The following is a 19,733-nucleotide window of genomic DNA, read 5'->3' as shown; positions in this document are numbered from 1 at the left end:
TGGACTATTTCTGAAAGCATATCAAGAGTAGCTCCAGTGTGAGGTTTCTGGAGAAGAGACAGTATGGGGTCTCAGTGACTATGGGGCAGACAAATATGAATTTGAATAACAATCTACTTTTCTTTTTTTTTAAAGCTCTGATACCTCATTTTGCTCATCTGTAAAGTGGAGATAGTAAAAGTACCTACCTCATGAAGTTTGAAATACATGACATAATCTTATAAAGTGCATAGTACAGTGTCTCATCCAGACTAGGGATGCACGGAGTGCTAGCAGTTATGATGGCTAATGTAGGCAAGAGTTTTGAAGATGAGGATGTCTAGAACAGCCAGCAAAATGTTTATTATGTAAATAGGAATAGTTGGTGGGTTTTAAAAAAGAAGAGCTCTCTTTCACCTTGCCTAGAATGTTCTAAGAATTGTCAGGGCACACACTCCGCTATTAATGGTTAATAATAATTTTTAGATGTTTTTGTTCTGAGAAAAAAGCCAAAACCAAAGAAGTATTATAGGCTAATTGTATCCATTTCTTAAAAAATATATCCTGCTGTTATTTTTTAAGATTTTGTCTCTATAGAATCTAGGGCCAGGCCTCATTTCATGCTCCAGTTCATTTTTTGCCTCCCAAGGGCAAGGCTGCAGGCCAGGCCTGCCTGCCCTGCCCCCACACCATCATGGTGACTCGGGATCGCCAGCCTCGGCTCTCTGGGCCTCCTCAGCTCCTTACTTGTGAAACGACAGAGGTGGGCCTTCCAGGGCCACATGCTGTAGTCTTGTGACTATTAGGGGCTTGTTCTGAATCAGTTACGTTTTAATCCTATAGGGCAATTTAAAGCAGTGGATCTTAACCAGGGACATTTCTGTCTCCCAAAGGACATCTGGGAAGTTTACGGTGGTCACAGTGATGGGAGGTTTTGTTGCCTATAAATTTCATTTTACTTCAGAAGAGTAAAAGGGACATTACCAAATATTTGATTTAAAAAACGGGCACAGGATCTGACAGAGTTGAAAACCACTGCTTTGAAGGGTAACTAATGATAATAGTACAGTTGTGTTATAATAACATGATGCAGATGGTATCGGGCTGCTACATCTCAGTTAGGGGAATGCAGAAAGCAGGGGCGCTAAGAGCTCCCTGACCTTGTGTTCCGGTGTGAACCCATTCGGGCTGGAAGGTTGAACACAGGGCCAGAGCCTGCAGTAGGGGCTGCCTGTCATCATCGTTTAGAAAACAGCTTGTCGGGCCCCTGGCTCTTTGACCCCAGTGTCTGGTGACGCTGGGGTCAGCTGGGCTGGCCGTGTGATCTCTGCTGGCTTCTGCTGGTTGCAAAATTGAACACGTACAGGACGTTCTCTTTGGCTAAGCTGTCTTTCCCGAGCACATTCCTACACACCCACAGGACTGATGTGGGAGGTGTCTGCCCATGTTCTCCTCAAAGAAAGCATGTTTTGTCAAGCTCGCTGTCTTTGAACTCTTTGGCAATACTATATAGAGTCTTTGGTGATTGCAATACCAGCTCCATCAGATTTTCCCTGAGAGTGTGCTATTATTAACAATAGTAATAGTTTAAATAGCATTTATTCTCAAGTGGTGGTAATGATAATAGTAATAGTGGATTTTATTAGCACACACCATGTACCAGGCACTGTATGAAGTGCTCTAGTGCTTGCAAGAACACCATAAGGCAGGTGTTATATTCTCCATGTGGGAAACCTGAAGCTTGGGGAGAGTTCAGTGACTTGCCAAAGAACCCACAGCTACTAAATGGGGGCAGGTGATACAGGCAAGTGATACAATTTGGAAGTTTTAAATTATGTGTTTATTCAATCAAAAAAGGCCACAAGCCTTGGCATGTGTCACAGGACCTTAAACCCAGTGAGAGTTGTTGTAGGTCTCCCAGGGTTACAAGCATGTTGGGGGTGGGCGCGCAGGCAACCTTCTACCCGGTAGCCGAAGGATGCTGGCCAAGGCCAGCAGGAAGACATGGTTCTCCTGGGGTTTGCTGCCTAGATCCTTTCCCATATGTAGTTTTTTCCTCTGGTCCAAGTTCAGGGCCACAATTCCTGCTCATTCCACTCAGAAAGTTGGCAGCTTGATCAATGATTTCCTGTGCCTTGATGATAAATGATTTTCCTCTAAGAGATGCATTTGTATTTTTAAGGTTTCAATGCACTTTGATTTTTTTATAATGGAATGTCATTCAAATTAGTTTCCTAACCGTGACCTGCCCCAGAGCTCTTGGCCAAAGTAAATTGTGCTCATAACAGAAACTTGGGGAAAATCAGGAGCTCTTCTTATGTTTCAGTCGTAGATGAGGCCTTAGAGATCATCTAGTTCAGCCTCTCAGTTTATGAATAAGGAAACGGAGTCCCAGGGAGAGGAGATGGAGTGTGTTCAGGATCACGTCGCCTTGCTGGCTCGTTCTGCTGAAAGCACCTCCGCCGAAGAGTGGAAGGACACTATCAGTTACTTTTCTAAGATTTGTCATGCCAAAAACTTGTCAACACAGAACTGCAATGCATACTAGCCTGCGGATTGTCAGTAAATATAGACACTGTTAGAATGTTTTAAGACTTACTTCTGCATGCTAGAAACAGGGTGGTTTTTTTTTAAACTAGGAAGCTTGTAGAACATGGGTTGATAAACTGTGTTCTCTGGGCCAAACTGGTCTACCACCTGTCCTGGTAAATCCAGTTTCGTTGGTGCACAGCCATGCCCACTCCCTCGCTCACTGTCTGCAGTGGCAGAGACCGATGGCCTGCAGACCCCAGCATTTTCACTATCTGACCTCTTACAGAAAACGTTTGCCAAATTCTGCTGTAAAACAGGTGAAAAGAATACAGGAAAGTCATACTAAGGAAATAGGTATCCATATCTCACCCTTAGGGACTGAAGTTGATTCTAATTTTATCGTTCTCATGGCTAAATACTTAGAAAACTTCAGATTATTTCCTAAAGACAAATTCCTAGAAGTGGAATTATTGGGCCAGTGTGTGTGAGTGGTTTTAGACTCTGGGCGCTTAGTGTGCAATTTCTTTTCAGCTTCCACCCCCACCAGCAGTGCCTGCTGTTTGTCCATACTCCACAGGCAAGGCCTCCTTCGCTAATGGATTTGGTTTGCTTTCACCATTTCAGGGGAAGGTTCAAGGCTGTGGTCTGCGTCCTTTCTGCAGTTACAACATGTCTGGCGTTTGTCAAGCCCGCCATCAACAACATCTCTCTGATGACACTGGGGGTTCCTTGCACTGCACTGCTCATCGCAGAGCTGAAGAGGTAGGTGTGGTTCTTCCTGCCTGCCCATTTAGCTGTCCCTGTGACAGAGGCCCAGCAGCTCCAGGTGCCTCTACTACCCCCGAGGGTGGAAGAGGCGTTTGACTCTTCATGAAGAGATAGTTCCTGACTGTTGGATTGAAAGCAGGTTTGATCTCATTTTCAGAAAGAGGGGAACAGCTGTTTCGTGGGTGTAGTACGTCATGAGGGTCCAAAGCTAGCTTAGCAGGAACATTTCAAGGACCTGGCATGGCCCTAGACCAAGCAGCTTAGAGTGAAATCTGTAAAGAGAATACATTTGTTCACATGTCAAGAATAAGGAGAATAATATTAAAGAGGCTGTTGTTACAGAAGGAAAAAGGAATGAATTTCTATATACAAGGTAACTTTGACTTCTGGTGTAATACTCTTGACTTTGCTGCATTCTCTGAGACCTAGTTTGTTATTTCCAAGCTGTCAGGTAAAGCCTTTGATATTTGTGTAAGCATTTTCCTTTGGAAAGTTGTATTCTCAGAGTTCAAGGTTGATATCCAGAAACATTTTAGCTTAGCTCTAATATTTTATTTATTTATTTTTAGAGAGAGGGGAAGGGAAGGAGAGAGAGAAACATCAATGTGTGGTTGCCTCTTGTGCGCCCCCTACTGTGGAGCTGGCCTGCAACCCAGGCATGTGCCCTGACTAGGAATTGAACCGGCAACCCTTTGGTTCATAGGCCAGCGCACAATCCACTGAGCCACACCAGCAAGGGCTTGCTTAGCTCTTGTGTATACACAACTATATTCTTCTAGCCCCAACTGAAAGATATATGACTATGGCCCTTATTTGAACACTCTTTGAAAATGCTTTTGTGTATGTGTGTCCAGCTTTGTGTGTGTGTGTGCATGATTCTCTCATTGTTATGGGCATGGGGTGTCTTAGCTGAAGTCTTGTATCTAGGCACCTTTGTGAAAGTTGCTCTGTGTGATATGTTAAAAGCCAGCTTTCCCTCAGTCTTCATTTAGAAAGGAGACATTTCTTTCCATTGCTCTGCCTGTGGGGATCGCTTTGGTTGTCAGCAGTGCCAGGCAGGGGCAAAGGCGGTTGAAGAGGCATTTAAGTGTGCTGGCTGGCTGTGGAAGGATGCTGTCAGGTCTTGTCTTGTTGGCTTCTTTGAGGAGCCTTTAAGGACTGGGGGATTAGAAATCCTCTTTCAGAACACTAACAGATCTTGAAGCTCTTTGGAAAACACACAATTAAATAGCTGATAAAGACATCTTAAAAGGATTTGTGATAGTCGCTCCAGTAGTGTTGGCTTATATTAGGCCTGAAGTGAGTAGGCTGTTCTGGACCTAGTTATATTTCTTGAGAATTCATTGCAATCTAATTTCATTTTAACTCTTGAGTCTAATAATGTTTTATCCTATAATTTTATTAAAAATAGCTTAAGGAAATGTAAAATATTTTTAATTCATGATACCTAAACAAGAGCAAATGGAGAAAGACAAGTGGTTAGGACACTTAGAGTTTAAATAAAGAATTGTTTAAATAAATTCTCTATTTAAACTTAAAGTTTAAGTAAATTCTGCTTCACAATGGTGATCTTTAAGCAGGGAGACATATTTTCCTTTAATAGTCGAATCTTTGTAAGTAATTATAAAGGACTTAATTTCTGTTCCAGGCTTAAAATCTTTGTCCCTGAAAATCCAGTCACCACTGCAGCTAATTGGGGTTCACTGTGGCATTAACAAATGCAGCATCCTGGGAAGAATACCTCCTCCCATCTAGGGTCAGTCTTTCTACCTGTTGATATTTCCCTCCATTCTCCTGTATCTTCTTTACTCCTGTAAATTGTCTACAGGAACGGTCCTTCCCATTAGCCTTTAGAAAGGTTGGAGTCTTCCCTGTCTTCTGTAATACTCAGCTCGGGCTCAGTCCACGTCCGTCTCCAGCCATCACCCTTTTTGTCTCTGGCACCTCACAGCCAAGCTTCTTTTCAAGTTGTCTCCATCTGTCACTTCTTTTACTCTCAACCTAATCCTGTCTGGCTTCTGCCCCCACTTCAGCACCTGCACCCTCTTGGTTGTACATTCAGTGGCAATTTTTCAGCCTCCTGGGTCTTCTGTGTTGTTCTTACAACTGTTTGCAAAATTCACCGCCCGCCCCACATCATTCAGCCGTCCTTTCCTGCGGTTGTCAGGACACCACACCCTCCTGGGTTCTACCTCTGCCAGCTTCATTTCAGTCTCTCGTGTAAGCTCCTGCTCTATACACCCGTAAATGCACGGATCTCTTTAGGTGCAGTCTCACCTCTCTGCTTTGCTCCCTCTATAGTTCTCCCCCCATTACCTCATCTACTCCCATGGCTTTAATTACTGAACGACTCCCAGATTTACGTCTCCAACCCGGTCCTTTCTTCTGCCTCCACCATCATGCACCGAGCTGCTGACCTGGCCTCCCCAAGTCCATGTGCCACAGGTATCTCAAATTCACCTTGTCAGAAACCAGATTCTTGCTCTACCTGTTCCTCTTCTGGTTCTCTTAAAATTTTCAGACATAGTAAATGGAGTACTGTTTACCTAGTTGCTCAAGCCAGAAGCCTGGCTAGCTGTTCCTTCCCTGAACAACCCGCTGGCTTACAAAAATTTTTCTATTAGTTGACATTGCAGTTTTAATAAAGTTCAAAATCCTCAACATGGGCCCTGCCTGCTGATCTCTCCCACACAAAGCTCCCCCTTATATTCTCTCCTCCACCCATTCTGACCTCCCGTGTTCTCAAGGTGGCCTTGCTCCTCCAGGCCCAGGCCCGAGGTTGTGCTTCTTTCTAACCCTTCCACTTCATTCACCTCTGTTCATGCTTCAGGTTTGGGCTCAACGGTGTGTATGCTCTCAGAGCACCCCACGCTTCTTCTTTATGGCACTCGTCCTGGTTGAAATTTAAATAGTATTTGTGCTGTTGTTTCGTTCCATGTCTGGCGTGTCTGCCCTCTGCAGACTCCACAGGGACAGGGATGAGGTCCCTGTGTTCACTGCCGAGCCCCAGTGCCCACCCGAGCCACCGTAGGAAAGTGAAGGTGGCTGTTGGCTGTTCTGATAAAATTCCCAGCCACCAGGACGCCCCTTTGCTTTTTGCATTTTCTTCCAGGTTTTTCTCTGCTTCTCATCAGCAATGATATGTCATAGGTTAGCTAAATGTTTCTCATCGATCTTCCCTCTGCTCAGGGAAGCAGGGGGCGGGACTGTTGTCCTGCTTTCTCTTTCTCATTAGCCTCGTTCCTAGAGCTCGTTTCTAGTCTTTTCATATTTTCATTGACCTTTCTGAGCCTTCTCTCAGACCACAAGGGGATAAAATTTATTATGACTTGTGGTCATGATCTGACATTTACTGAACTGTGTGGTGTTGTTACGTTTCCAAGTGACTCAGCTACATCGAAAATATTTTAAGGTAGACTTTTAAAAAAATATTTTATTTATTTTTAGAGAGAGGGGGAAGGGAGGGAGAAAAAGAGGAGAGAAACATCAGTGTGTGGTTGCCTCTCCTGTGCCCCCCACCAGGGACCTGGCCCACAACCCAGCCATGTGCCCGGACTGGGAATCAAACCAGTGACCCTTTCTTTGGTTCGCAGGCCTCCACTCAAGCCACGGAGCCATACCAGCCAGGGCTAAAATAGACTTCTTTTTTTTTTTTCTGATTATAGGAGTGGGTTGATTGTTAAGAAAAACTTTTAAGAATGCAACAAAGGGTCAAGAAGAGAAGGAATGGTGGACATACGCTCAGATTTTTTTGCCCTAACTTTGATCTCCTTTTCTACTTAACCTCACATTGACATTTTGATACAAGCCCTGAAAAGTGGGAATAAAACCCAATAGAGGTCAAGTTTGGATGAGCCCCAAGTGCAAATAAGCCTGGTCAGTGGCACATAGCAGGGTCTGCCCATTTGCAAACAGAGAAAGGGTCGGTCCCAGGCTGCCCCGTGATCCTGACTACTGCAGTGCTTGCCCTCCACATCACAGGTGTCCGCCCAGCCCAGCCCCCATGGGACTGGTCACCCCATGTGACACTCCACCCCTTTCTTGCCATCCAAAACACACCACATCTGCTGCTCTCTGTGTGGGTGTGTTCCTTAAGCCAAACTTCCTGGGTTTAATGAAACCAAGTGCACATAGATGCTCTTGTTCCAGACTAATTGCCTATGTATTTGTTGATATTTGTGTCTGTCAGTTTTCATTTCATCTTTTAAAGTGGCAAGGCTACAGACCTGTTTATTTTGCTTTTTAGATTGCAGAATAAATTGTGTATATATTTGACCTGAGCTTCCGAAAGCATGGAATGACTTTTTTCTCAGAGGGCTGGGAGGATAGGTTTTGGGCATGGGGAAAGTTTGGAGTTTATAATGAACAGTTCAATTTTGTTCTATATTAGACACCAGGTGGACATGTCAAGAAGGTAGTTGGGTGTGTGAGTCTGGAGTCGGGGAGAGGCCTGGGAGAGAGGTATGACTCTGTGAGGTACATCTGTGTACATGTGGGATTTGCATCCTTGAGCTGGTGGCGTGACGGTTTGCTGGGTAGTAAGGAATTCCAGTGCTGAGGGACTAGGGAGATATGCGGAACCAGACGAGCTGCCAGTGAAGCAGGTTGAAACCAGGGATCATGGTGAATTTCTCTCTGGGTCCTGTGCAGGTGTGACAATGTGCGTGTCATTAAGCTGGGCCTCTTCTCGGGCCTCTGGTGGACCCTTGCCCTCTTCTGCTGGATCAGTGACCGAGCCTTCTGCGAGCTGCTGTCGTCCTTCCACTTTCCCTACCTGCACTGTGTGTGGTAAGCCCCTGCTAGTGGGGAGTTGGCTGCAGGACAGTGGTGTGCACTTTCCTCAGGCTCCGCTCTCCTTCAGAGTGCACAGGTGTGCCCAGGGGACAGAGCTGAGCCCGAGCACCCCTCTCTCCTCACAGAGCCTGTCAGACCCAAGCAACAGAAACTACTGTCAGAAGCAGAATGGGCTCCTGGGAGCTGGCTCAGCCAGAACAAAAAGAGTGAATTGTTTATGCTTCAAGCCCGGGTCTCTGACCTCTAGCTCTATTATTAAAGCATAATGGAGCTTGAAAACCAAATCTGTCACTTGAGCTCCGGCTTGATCTCTAGGGTGAGGGAGGTGGGGGAGGCTGGGACAGATGTGGGGACAAGGACAGGGACCTCCAACCAGGAACCACGATGAGGTAAATATAAACCCTTTGAAGATACAGTACATTTTTGTCAACCCAAGTTCCCTTTTGGGTTTGAATGACCACCTGAAAGCATGGGCCTCCCAGGTCACCTAGGGACAGCCTCACCCATTCACCTCACAGGTGGAGACCGAGGCCCAGAGAAGTAAAGTGAATTGTTCACAACACCAGCTGGTTTTATAAAACCAGCCTAGGAGTTCAATAACAGGGAATTGGAACATTTATACCAGGAATGCTCAGGATACACTGTTAGGTAAAAAGAGAAGCAGGTTATAAAGTGTGGTGTCCTACACTCAGAAAGCTGAGGGAGAAATTGAGCGGCTTCCTTCCTTGGAATCAATTCAGCTCAAAACTCAGAGTCATCTTTCCCTCTCTGTCCAAAGGACTACTGATGGCAAACAACAACAAGGACCAAGAGAAATATGTTTGGAATGTCCTTTGCAAACTGAGACCATCCAGGAAGGAATTCTATTAGTAAGGAATTGGAAAAACTTTGTTAGATATAGATCCAGGTGAAGCTGGACTTATATCAGGAGATGCCTAAAACTCTATGGTTTGAAGGAATTCACTTAAATTTCCTTGAACACGTGAACTTGTATATACCCACCAAGAGACCCAATCTGCTCTCAGTTTAAGACTTGGGGACTTCCATTATTGTATGTTAACTAGAATTGAAAAAAAACCACAACTTTTTTAAAGGCTTGGGAATTTCCAGAACACTTTGCAAAACACAGAATAAATAAAACAGCTGAAATTGCAATTCCAGCCTTAGGATCCATTGCCTGATATTTCTAAGATTCAACCTTAACTCACACTAGTGAATTTATACATACTTAATATATTTGCTGAACTATAATTTACAGATAATAAAATGTACAGATTTAAGTACAAATGTTGATGAACTTTTATATTTGTTTTCTTTAAATTACTTTATTGTTGTTCAATTACAGTTGTCTGCATTTTCCCCCACCACTACCCCCCACTCCCTCCAACCCCCCCCCCTTGCTTCCACCCTCCCCCTTGGTTTTGTCCATGTGTCCTTTATAGTAGTTCCTGAAAACCCTTCACCCACTGTCTCCTCCCCCCTCCCCTCTGGCTATTGTTAGATTGTTCTTAATTTCAATGTCTTTGGTTATATTTTGATTGCATTTTTCTTTTGTTGATTATTGAACTTTGATATTTGTATCCACCTGTGTTAAATGGCTTCATTCAAGATACAGTACATTTTTGTCAGTCCGAGTTCCCTGGTCACACTAGTGATTTAAGTAAAATTCAAAGATTAGATTGTAATAACTTTGGCTTAAACAATTTGTTTCTAAGTTGTTATACTTTCTGCTTTGATTTTCAAAATTGAACCATGGTTTTGTCCCAGTTATAAAATGGCATATTTGTTTTTTTAATAATAAGTTTAAACAACACAGAAATACAGGAAGAGGGAAACTCTCATAATTCCATATACCAAAGAGGGATAACAGTTGTTCACAGCCTGAGGTATATCCTTCCTGATTTTATACACATGTGTGCACATATACATATTTTTCTCTAATTCTGCGTTTTAAAAACAAAAATAGCATCATTCTATTCCTGATGCAAACTGTTCCTTTTTTCTTTTTTAAACCAAATACTAGGTCATGGACAACTTTCCTTACCAATGCCTGTATATTATCTTCATTTTTGTGCCCCATTAATACTTCACAGCCTGGGTGCTTGATAACTCCATCCTCTTACCTCCTGTTTTAAATCCTTGGGCCTCAGTCTTGGTTGAATCCCAAAGATGTTTGCCATTTATTCCTGCTATGAAGCTGGAATATTTTAGAACGTTCTGAAACAGGCCCTGTTTGCTCCAGATGTATCATTCTCCTCTACTCCGGGGGTCCTCTGGCCACCTTTACCCACCCTCATGGGAATAGGCCCTCAGAGACGGAGAATGGGGGCGGGGCGGGAGGGAGGGCCGCACGCGCTCACCTCTGCTCTCTTTGCAGGCACATCCTCATCTGCCTGGCCGCCTACCTGGGCTGCGTGTGCTTCGCCTACTTTGATGCTGCTTCCGAGATCCCCGAGCAAGGTCCGGTCATCAGGTTCTGGCCCAGCGAAAAATGGGCCTTCATCGGCGTGCCCTATGTGTCCCTCCTCTGCGCCACCAAGAAATCTGCAGTCAAGATCACTTGATGGAAAGGCGGGCTCCTCTGCTCAGGTGTTCTGGTCCCCAGGCTTCCAGCCTGCAAAGACAGCCCTGGGTTCTCAGAGTTGGGGGTGGGTCTTTTTAAATGTAGTTCCTTTGGCTCTTATTAGCTGTCTATTACCCGGACTCCACTGTCCCCAAGATTGGAAACTGGAGGGCTGAGAGCACTGCGTCAGCGTGACTTTTAGAGGCCGTGGCTTGTTGGGCTGTGTCCTTTGTGGCGATGGGGGGCTCGGTGCTGCGTAGAACCTCGCTTCCTGGAGAGTTTGCCGGGTCCAGATCCCACCGTTCCTGGGGACAACAATCCTGTGACAGATTACACCCTCCAACGGTCTGATGGAAGATGCCAGATTTTCATTTGGGAAACCCATCTTAAAACAATAACCAGACAAATGAAACGTGCACAAGGCTTGTGGCTTCGGAAGATAGTTTTGCGCTGCGCTTGCAGCTCCCAATCACCCAGGGTTGACGTGGCTTTGTGTATCCTTTCACTTCTACCTCTGCTGAGAGATGGAGACTTGACTTTGGAGGAGGGTAAACAAGAAAACCCCTCTATGCCAAAAAACTACTCTCCACTTTAAGCCATTCTTGAAGATGACAGTTTTTAAATGTTGACCTTGCTTGTCCTCTACCCCAGCCCAGTAGCCTCAGACGCACAGAGGAACAGCTGCGGTCCCTACACAGATGCCCCTTTTCTCCTCTGCTTGACCTCTGTAACATGCCAAAGGGCTTGTAGCAATTGTGATGTTGGGGCCGGGGGTGGTCCCAGCTCAAAATTTGGAACAAACATGAAGTTTTGGAAACCTGTGTTCATTGGAAACCTCTTGTATGCTATCTGGAAATTATGCTCATGAATCTCCCCCATCCCTTCTCTAATTTTTGCTGTGGGAATTACACTCCATCCTCTCACAGCGTGAGGTGCTTCCTGTAGTTTCTTGGAGCATTTGGTCACTCTTCTTAAGTACTGGCAGTAGCTACACTCTGGCTGCTTGGGACCTTGGCTGGTGCAGCAGGGTGCGTCTGTTGCCTTCTGAGTTTTTCTCACCTAAGTTGACATGGGCTGCAATTCAATCTGCTCTTCACTGGGATGGATGGAAGACTCCAAACTCCCTCTAAGGTTTGAGGTGGGAATGCAGGACCTCAGGGATACTCGCATTAACTCAGGCACTTTCTGCTTTGCAATGTCCCATTGTGAGGAAGGGCAGGCCGGCGTCCTTCTTGTGTGGACAGGAAGCATGCCACTGCCCATATCTGAGAGCTGGGCAGCAGCTGTTTTGGCATCTCCAGGAACTCTTCCTCTGGCCAGAATTTGCACAGGATCTAAGGTGAAAAGCCCATTAAAGAACTGAATTCAGAGTTTAAAAATGAATAACTTTTTCCTATTTCTGTGGTTTTCAAATTATTTTAGCAGCAGAAGCCTGTTTGCAGTAAGAAATCTTTATGGAACCCTAATGTGTGAGATAGGTTGTATTTTATTAGCTTAAATTTATTTTAAGGTTAAACTTATAGCATTTCCTTAAATTATATCAGGCAGTGACATGCAAATTAACAATTTGCTGTTTTTCCAGGTAGAAACATTTGGTATTGAATGAGTGTACCTGTTGCTATATTATAGTGTAAAAATATTTTTTAAAATGATATTTGAATTAAATATTTCAGGGACCTCTAATATACCTCCTTGAGACCTAGGTGGTTCATGAAACAGAAATAGAAAACTGCTAAGTCCTTTGGGTTTCAAGTCTAGAATTTTTAAAAGGGGAATATCAGACCGTTGTCTCTTCAGGTTGATTTAGCAGGTATGGATTCTGGTTTCATTCATTCTGCAGGATAAAATGCTGTCAGTTAGGGGTTTGATGTATGTTAAGCCCAGCTGCCTTAGCGTGGAAGCACAGATAAGGAGAAGCAGAGAGGAGAGTAGATGTTATCAGTGTGCGTGCCAGGTGTAACTTCTGTCTCGGTTCCTCAGCTAGGGGAGCATCATCCCCACAGTCTAGGATGGACCATTTCCTGCTGTCAGATGCAGGACCTGTTCTTTGGGGAACACTACCTTCCATTCCCAAGTCTTCAACCTTCTGGAAGTTTCTGGGTGTCCTTTGGAAATAGGGATAAAATGTGACTGCTGGGAGTAAGGAAGCATGTGTCCTGCCTCTCTGGGCGATTCCCGTCTCTACCACAGACAAATGACTGAGTTCACATGTCAGAAGGAATGCTTTTGATATGAAGAACACAATGTCCTACTAGAAATTGGTTTTAATGAGATGAGGGCTGAGAAAGGGGTGTGGAGTGGGGTATATTGTGGAGGACAAAACATAATTCTTCTGAACAGCAGTCACTATAGCTTGCCAGTGTGGGATGGCAAGTCATGAGAGCAGGAATACACTGGTCTTGTTTTAAGTCATTCATATTTATGTTTTATATATATATATTTATAATCTTTTATAGCACTACATGCTCTTTTGAAGAAAATTGGGATACTGTAAAAAAGTTAAAGTAATCTATTTCTACAGCTCAAACACAACCATTGGCAATATTTTGATATATTTCCTTCTTTTTTTTCCCTGTGACAGTTGTAAATATCTTTTAGAGCTGACAGTTTACCCTGTAGTTTGACTGGAATGTAAGTGCCAGCTGTGTATTTTTCACGAGGAGCAGGTTTGAAGGGCACTGGGGTCACCTGGACACTTGCGAGCTCACCACTGGATGTGGCACTGACCGCCGAGTCTTCTCCAGTCGTCTGGCCTGGTGTGAACGGGCCTTAGAAAGAGTGTGCTGAATTCTGCTTTTCAATGTGCTTCTCCGCTCAGACTGACAAGTAATAGGAAATACTTGTTAAATATATACCTCTACAGGTTTTAGTGTTTCCTGATTTAAAATAAGTGAAGGGCTCATTTCATTAATGTGCAATCAAGAATCTCCCCCCCCCCCCCACACACACACACCCCATTAAGGCAGGGAAGAGGAGATTTGACATTGGCAGTTTGGTTACGCCAGTCGCTCAGCATGGCTGTCAGATTTTTGTTCTGGTTAGAATTTGCCCGAAATCAATATCCAGAAGGAACTGGAGTTAACATAACGAAAAACAATGTTACCAATGAAGTCAATGATTCTTGTTTAATACTGTTCAATTGATTGTTGATTTTCAGAAAAAGAAATCTTTGCTCCTCTTTATGAGTGTAGTACTATTTATTATAAGATGTACTTCAGTGAACATATTTAAGACGTGTGGGGTGCAGATGCCTGAGTCTCTTGCTAACAAGCTCCATTCTGGGGGAACTCAGCCTGTCCCTCTGAAGAGCCCCTAAAACGTTACTACACATCACAGAGGCTCTGCTGGGGGACTAAAAGCCCGATGGCGTCAGGCACAGCTGTGTGAAAACACCGTCCCCTGTTCTGTGCATTGGGTTTCCTAGGTGTGTAAAAGCCTCTCTCACCAGTCCATCGTGCTCATGTGAGCCAACGCTGGCTCGGAGGCTCCGGGACCGGGTGTGCGCCCTCCCCCGGTGTGCGCCCTCCCTGGCTCTTTGGCCCTGGGGGCTGACGTGGAGCCGCCTGCGAGGGGCAGGTGAGGGCCGAAGCTTGCCTAGCCCGAGCCCCTCTCAGAGCTCCTTTTCCCCAAAAGGCCTTGGAACCTTTCACAGCCAGCTCTTTGCTTGGGTGCTGCCATCCCAGTTGCCCAAAGGGAAGCCTCAGGCCAGGTTGGCATCCTCTGGGGATTTTATAGATTTTATAGACATCATTCTTCTACAGACTTTTTTTTTTAATGGCCCCTACTCTAAGGGACTACTTGTTTGAGTTATGTCCTTTTCTAAATATTAAACCAGATTTAAGAGTATTTTATAACCACAATATACAACTATAGCAAATAGAGCATTTTCTGATACATTCCTTCTTCTGCACTCTGGGTGTGGGGTGTGGGGAGTAATGGCGGTGTGCCTACTGGCTGTGGGAGCGTTTCATCTCCATTGCTTTGGGAGTAGTTTACGGCCTTTTGGAATGGAGCTTTTTGCACTTTATGCTCTTTCTGTGAACCATGACAGCTATGTTTGATATTAAAGCCATAAAGGCATTTTCTGTGAATAAATATGTGTATGTTTGTGTTTATTTACACAATGATTTTTGAAATATCTATGTAAAAAATGCATTAAGTGGGTCTTAGAGCAAAGTACATTTACCCAAATTCATTTATTAATGAATCATTGTTATTAAACATAGTTAAAATTAGTATAGTTGTTAGTTTCTGCTCAGAGCTATGAAATCAATACATCTGAACATTTCCAGTATAAGGTACCTAAAAGCAGATTACTTTTGTTAGAAGTTCTGTAATTAAGCTCCAGCCAGGTAACTCAGTTGGATAGAGCATTGTCCCCCCGATACACCAAGGTTGCAGGTTCGATCCCCAGTTAGAGCACATACAAGAATCAACCAATGAATGCATAAATAAGTGGAACAACAAATGGATATTTCTCCATCTTTCTCCCTTCCTCTCTCTCTACAATCAATCAATAAATAACATTTTTAAAAAATTCTGTAATTATATGGATATAAAATCTCAAATATAGAAAATAATTCATCCATGCTAGATTTCAGGCAATCACTAGAAGGAGGATCATAAGACATTTCAAAAGAGTAAATGACTTTAACAGGAAAATTCTGTATCTACCTATTTTTTATAATTTCCTGTGACAGTTTTTTAAATTAAATCATGCAAAGGCCATCATACTTTAAAGAGTAATAGGACCATTAGAGGAGGACACCTGGACTGTCATCATCTGTATAACCACTGGTTTTTAAGACCTTTTTTTCTGGCAGGGATGAGGGGACAAGGCCTGGCCACAGAGCCTTTTGGGAGTCTGGTGGAAGCAGTGGGTGCTCGTCCTGGGAAAATACACGTACTTATTATCTTCTGGGCATTCAGATGACCCTAGAAGCAACCCTGGTTTAAAACAAAACAAAACAAAACAAGCAACCAAATAAAAACCCTCCTGTGCGGCAGGACCCTAAGCCAGGATTCAAATCCCTGGTGGTGCTGAAACGTGTCCACCCAGCTCCGCTTTCCCTGGGAGACCCTCGCTCCCAACCCCCTTCTCTTGTGAAGGCTTTACAGTAGGAGGGGCCAGAACAGGGCAAACATGGAGCCAGGAGCTGTTCTGTGTCCTCCGCAAACGGAACGCTCACCCTCCTCACAGCCTATTCCGTGGTTTAGTCTCAGACACACTTGAAGATGGAACCTGAGTCTGAAATACCATTTTTGTGTACTTTTGCATTGTTTAAATTTTCCATAATAAAAAAAGGTTTAAGTGTGGGATTTGAATTTTCATTCTTCATTCTCTCTGGACCAGGACTCAGGCTTTCCTGTCTTAAGGGAGGTGGCAGCCCCTCTCTCCAGTTTAAGGAGTTATCTTCGTCTCAAGTGGGCACTTCTGTCTCTGATCACCTCCAGGCCTGGTGACACCCAGTTTACCTGGGAAGTCTCTTTGGGTATTAACTTACAGAAAAGGAAATATCAACCTCTTGTGAGGTGCTTTTTTTAAAAAATGATTTCTCATGAAAACAAGACTTCTGATTTGAGCTGCTTTTACAATTGAGAGCAGAAAACATAAATCTATTTTAAAAATGTAACGAATAGCAATAAAGTCAGTAGAATTTATTTTTGTACTAGGACTGGTGATGGGAAAGTGGCTGAAAGTAAGGCCAGGAGCGTGAAGTGACAGAAAAGACACAATGGCATTAATGACGTCAGCTAGAGAGGGATGCCTGTGGACAAAGAAAGCTGGAGCATCTGCGAGGGAATGGAGAGACTCCTGGAGTAATATTGCCATCTTGTGGCCTTTTTGGGTATTGCTACCAGCCACACGTGAAGCCCATCCCAGTTGCTACAACTGCTACTTATCCCAGAACTCAAATATAAGTGTTTTAAAACTTCCACAAGTATGCAACCTGGGCCTTCCTGGGCCTAAGTATGTTTCCTTGGATTTTTTCAAAGCATCTCTATACCTTTCTTTTCCCCTCTCCCCACCAACTTATTCTTCACCCTTTAGGTTTTTGATCTTAATAGATTTTTAAAAATCTGCCAAATACCATAAAACAAGAATTTTCCTGATATAAAACCAACCTAATATAGACGTGATCTAGAGGAGTTTTTTTTTAATCCACTGGAGTTAAATTGAACTTTTGGGATTAATAGTTTCATTTACACAAGTCAAATGACAGTACAATCCCCAAGGTGTTTAAGGCTGAGAGCACAGCTCGAACCAACACTTAGCAAATGCCTGCTTTGTGTTCCCTGCAGTACTAGCTGCAGAGGGCTCTGTGCTGTGCGTGGAGAAGGAGGAGACCACTAGCTCCACTGAAATCCTTGCACAAGAGAAGAATCAACAGTCCTGGGGAAGCAGGCAGGGGAGAGTGGAGGTTTGACCAGGGAGGGGTTGGGGTTTGAGAATTCTGGGCTTTAACCGATGTCCCATGGGTCACATTTAATAATACATCGTTTCAGCTAGTGAAAGAATTGGTATTCTCCCTCAGAGTATTATTATTTTTTAAAAACAAACCTTATTTGGGAGCCCATCACATTAGTTACCTTTCACGTAAATTGTCCTATTTACTCCTCACAAATAGTTTGTGAGGCAATGATTATTATGATTTTTGTTTTGAAGGATAAAACTGAGGCTGACCACAGCTATTAGGTGGAGAATCAGAATTTAGGCCCACTACTTTCTTTTTATTACTATTATTCTTTATTGATTTTTTTTTGTGTGAGAGAGAGAGAGAGAGAGAGAATGAATTTGTTGTTCCAGACCAGGGATCTGAGCTGTAAGCTTGGCTTACTGAAATGACACTTTAATCACCTAAGCACCCAGCCAGGGCTGAACCAAATACTTTCAACACTTAAATTTAAATTTAGTTCTCTTTTCACAAAAGATTTAATCTTATTTTTAAAAGACTTTATTTATTTATTTTTTAGAAAGGGGAAAGGAAAGAGAAAGGAAGAGAAACATCAATGTGTGGTTGCCTCTCACGCGCCCCATACTGGGGACCTGGCCATCAACCCAGGGTTGTGCCCTGACTGGGAATCAAAGTGGGGACTCTCTTATTCGCAGGCCGGCACTCAAACACTGAGCCACACCAGCCAGGGCAGATTTAATCTTATTTGTAAAATGGCAAAGGAGGTAAAGGTTTTCATATAGGTGGACACCAAGCTGGGATTGTCATGTTCAAAACTATCAAATTAATATAAACGATTTAGGTATAGAGCAGCAGTTGGTATATAGTAAATGCTCAATAAGTGGCAGACAATAAGATAACCTACCACCCAACAGTCCTGGATGACAGTTTGTGGCCATAGTGGGAACCACACCCCGTTTCCCGCCCCTTCCCATGTGAGGGCGGATGTGTACCCGGGGCTCTTCCTTCTTCCAGCTCCATAGTCAAGGCTGTCTCTTTTTCCTGGGTGACAGACCTGCAACCCAGTTCCTTCTGGGCCATCTCTGGGTGTACAACAGGCGCCTCACGTTTGCCTTAACTTACATTTCTCTTAAAGTTGTGCACCTTCTCAGTAAGTAGGGCCACTTTCAGGTGCCAGAGGAAATCCTCTCTGCCCTCGATTGTCTAGATCCCACCCAACAGTAGGTCCTCTTAATTCCACGACCTGACATTGCAAGGCCAGCCATTTCTGTCCATTCTAGGACGGCGCCACCAGCACTTGTCACTCCCACCTCTGTGCTGCAGCTGGCAGGGCTCCCTCACTGGCAGGAGTCCACTCCCAGGCCTTGTTCCTAGTTTTTCAAGGTGTACCCACAATGTGTATACATTTCAGTGCCCACACAACCAGGCTCTGCCTCTGGGTGGTTCTGCCCCAAGTTTCAGTTTGATCCCTGCTTTGAGAGTCTCCATCCCTGACTCAGAAGGGCCACCAGCAGCTGCCCAGAAATGGTGGAAGCAATGCAGAGACCAGAGCCAGAGGTGGAGGTTTTGGTGTGTGCATGAGTGTGCATGCGTGAGTGTGTGGTGTGTGTAAGAGAGAGAACATGTTCTGTTCAGTGTAGCCTCACCCCGATCTGTTTACAGATTTCTTTTCCTCAAGAAATAGTCTCTTTGCCCTCACTTTGGGTGGGGGCTGGGGGAAGGTCCTTGTTTTGTGAGCACCTCTGTCCTTTGCTCTCTGGAATATCTTCACTTAGAGCAGGTTTCTCAACCTTGGCACTGTTCATACTCCAGGCTGGATGAGTCTGTGTTGTGGTAGAACATCCTGTAAACTGCAGGACATCCAGTAGGATTCCTGGCCTCTATATACCTGCCCTGTTGCGGCAACCCAAAACATCTGAAAGCATTGTCAAATGTGCCCTGAGAGGCACACTGCACCTGGTTGACAGCCACTGATGTAGAGATATTTCTCTGGCCAGGAGGCCTGAACAATTCCAGCTGTCCTTTTCCATGGCTTCTTGTGAATTAGGTCTTGAGTCTTTTCCAGACAGCTTGAATTGTGGCCCATATAACCATTTCCCAGGGATTTCCACCCAAAGAGGTTGGTAGTTTACACAGCTTCCACTAGTTCAGTGAAAGCTCCGCACCAAGGTGATGGGTCTCAGGAGGCTGGACATAGGGGTTGGGGAGCCTGGGGCCAGCTCAGGAGAGGCCCAGGCTTCCTTTCCTCCAGTGGACACAGGCTGCAGTCACCTGAGCTGCTTCTGGCCTGGTCCAAGGCACTATGCTTGGCTCCCACAGCTTCGTCCTACAACTGGTAAAGCTGAAGGGACTGGAGAGACCTTCTGGGCCAACACTTGCCCCTGTCCCTTTAAAAGGTGCTTAAGATGAGAACTCGGAGGCCCAGAGCCCTGAGTTACCCCTTCCAGGGTTAGGTAGCTTTGCTGAGGTGGAAACAGGACCACATTCACTTTTTCTGACTCGAGCCTAGGTTTCTTCCTGCCACATGGACAACTTCCTGTTAAATACAATCATGTGGGAAGACACACAGCTATAGGAGTGATTGCACAAGAGATTAGCCCCAAGTTAAGCGGTGTATGACCAACACACACATTTACTATCTCTCAGTTTCTGTGGGTCAGAAATTAAGGGGTGGCTTAGCT

The 19,733-nt window shown here is 44.5% G+C and overlaps 1 protein-coding gene across 1 annotated transcript in view; it reads left to right on the top strand.

Moving 5' to 3' along the window:
* ACER2 (alkaline ceramidase 2) overlaps positions 1-14,731 on the top strand; it is a 32,759-nt gene extending 18,028 nt beyond the window's left edge. Inside the window, exons 4-7 of the mRNA XM_045840129.1 lie at positions 3,136-3,273; positions 7,930-8,067; positions 10,451-10,662; positions 10,761-14,731. Of these exons, the coding sequence (XP_045696085.1) occupies positions 3,136-3,273; positions 7,930-8,067; positions 10,451-10,637 (463 nt within the window). The 3' untranslated portion in view covers positions 10,638-10,662; positions 10,761-14,731. The remainder of the gene's footprint in view (positions 1-3,135; positions 3,274-7,929; positions 8,068-10,450; positions 10,663-10,760) is intronic.
* Positions 14,732-19,733: the final 5,002 nt, after the last annotated feature.

This window comes from Phyllostomus hastatus, unplaced genomic scaffold (assembly GCF_019186645.2).
Source record: "Phyllostomus hastatus isolate PE091 unplaced genomic scaffold, TTU_PhHast_1.1 phas_contig_34, whole genome shotgun sequence".
Classification (NCBI taxonomy): domain Eukaryota; kingdom Metazoa; phylum Chordata; class Mammalia; order Chiroptera; family Phyllostomidae; genus Phyllostomus; species Phyllostomus hastatus.
Note: the sequence above shows the minus strand (reverse complement) of the source record. Positions and strands in the feature narration are given on the sequence as shown.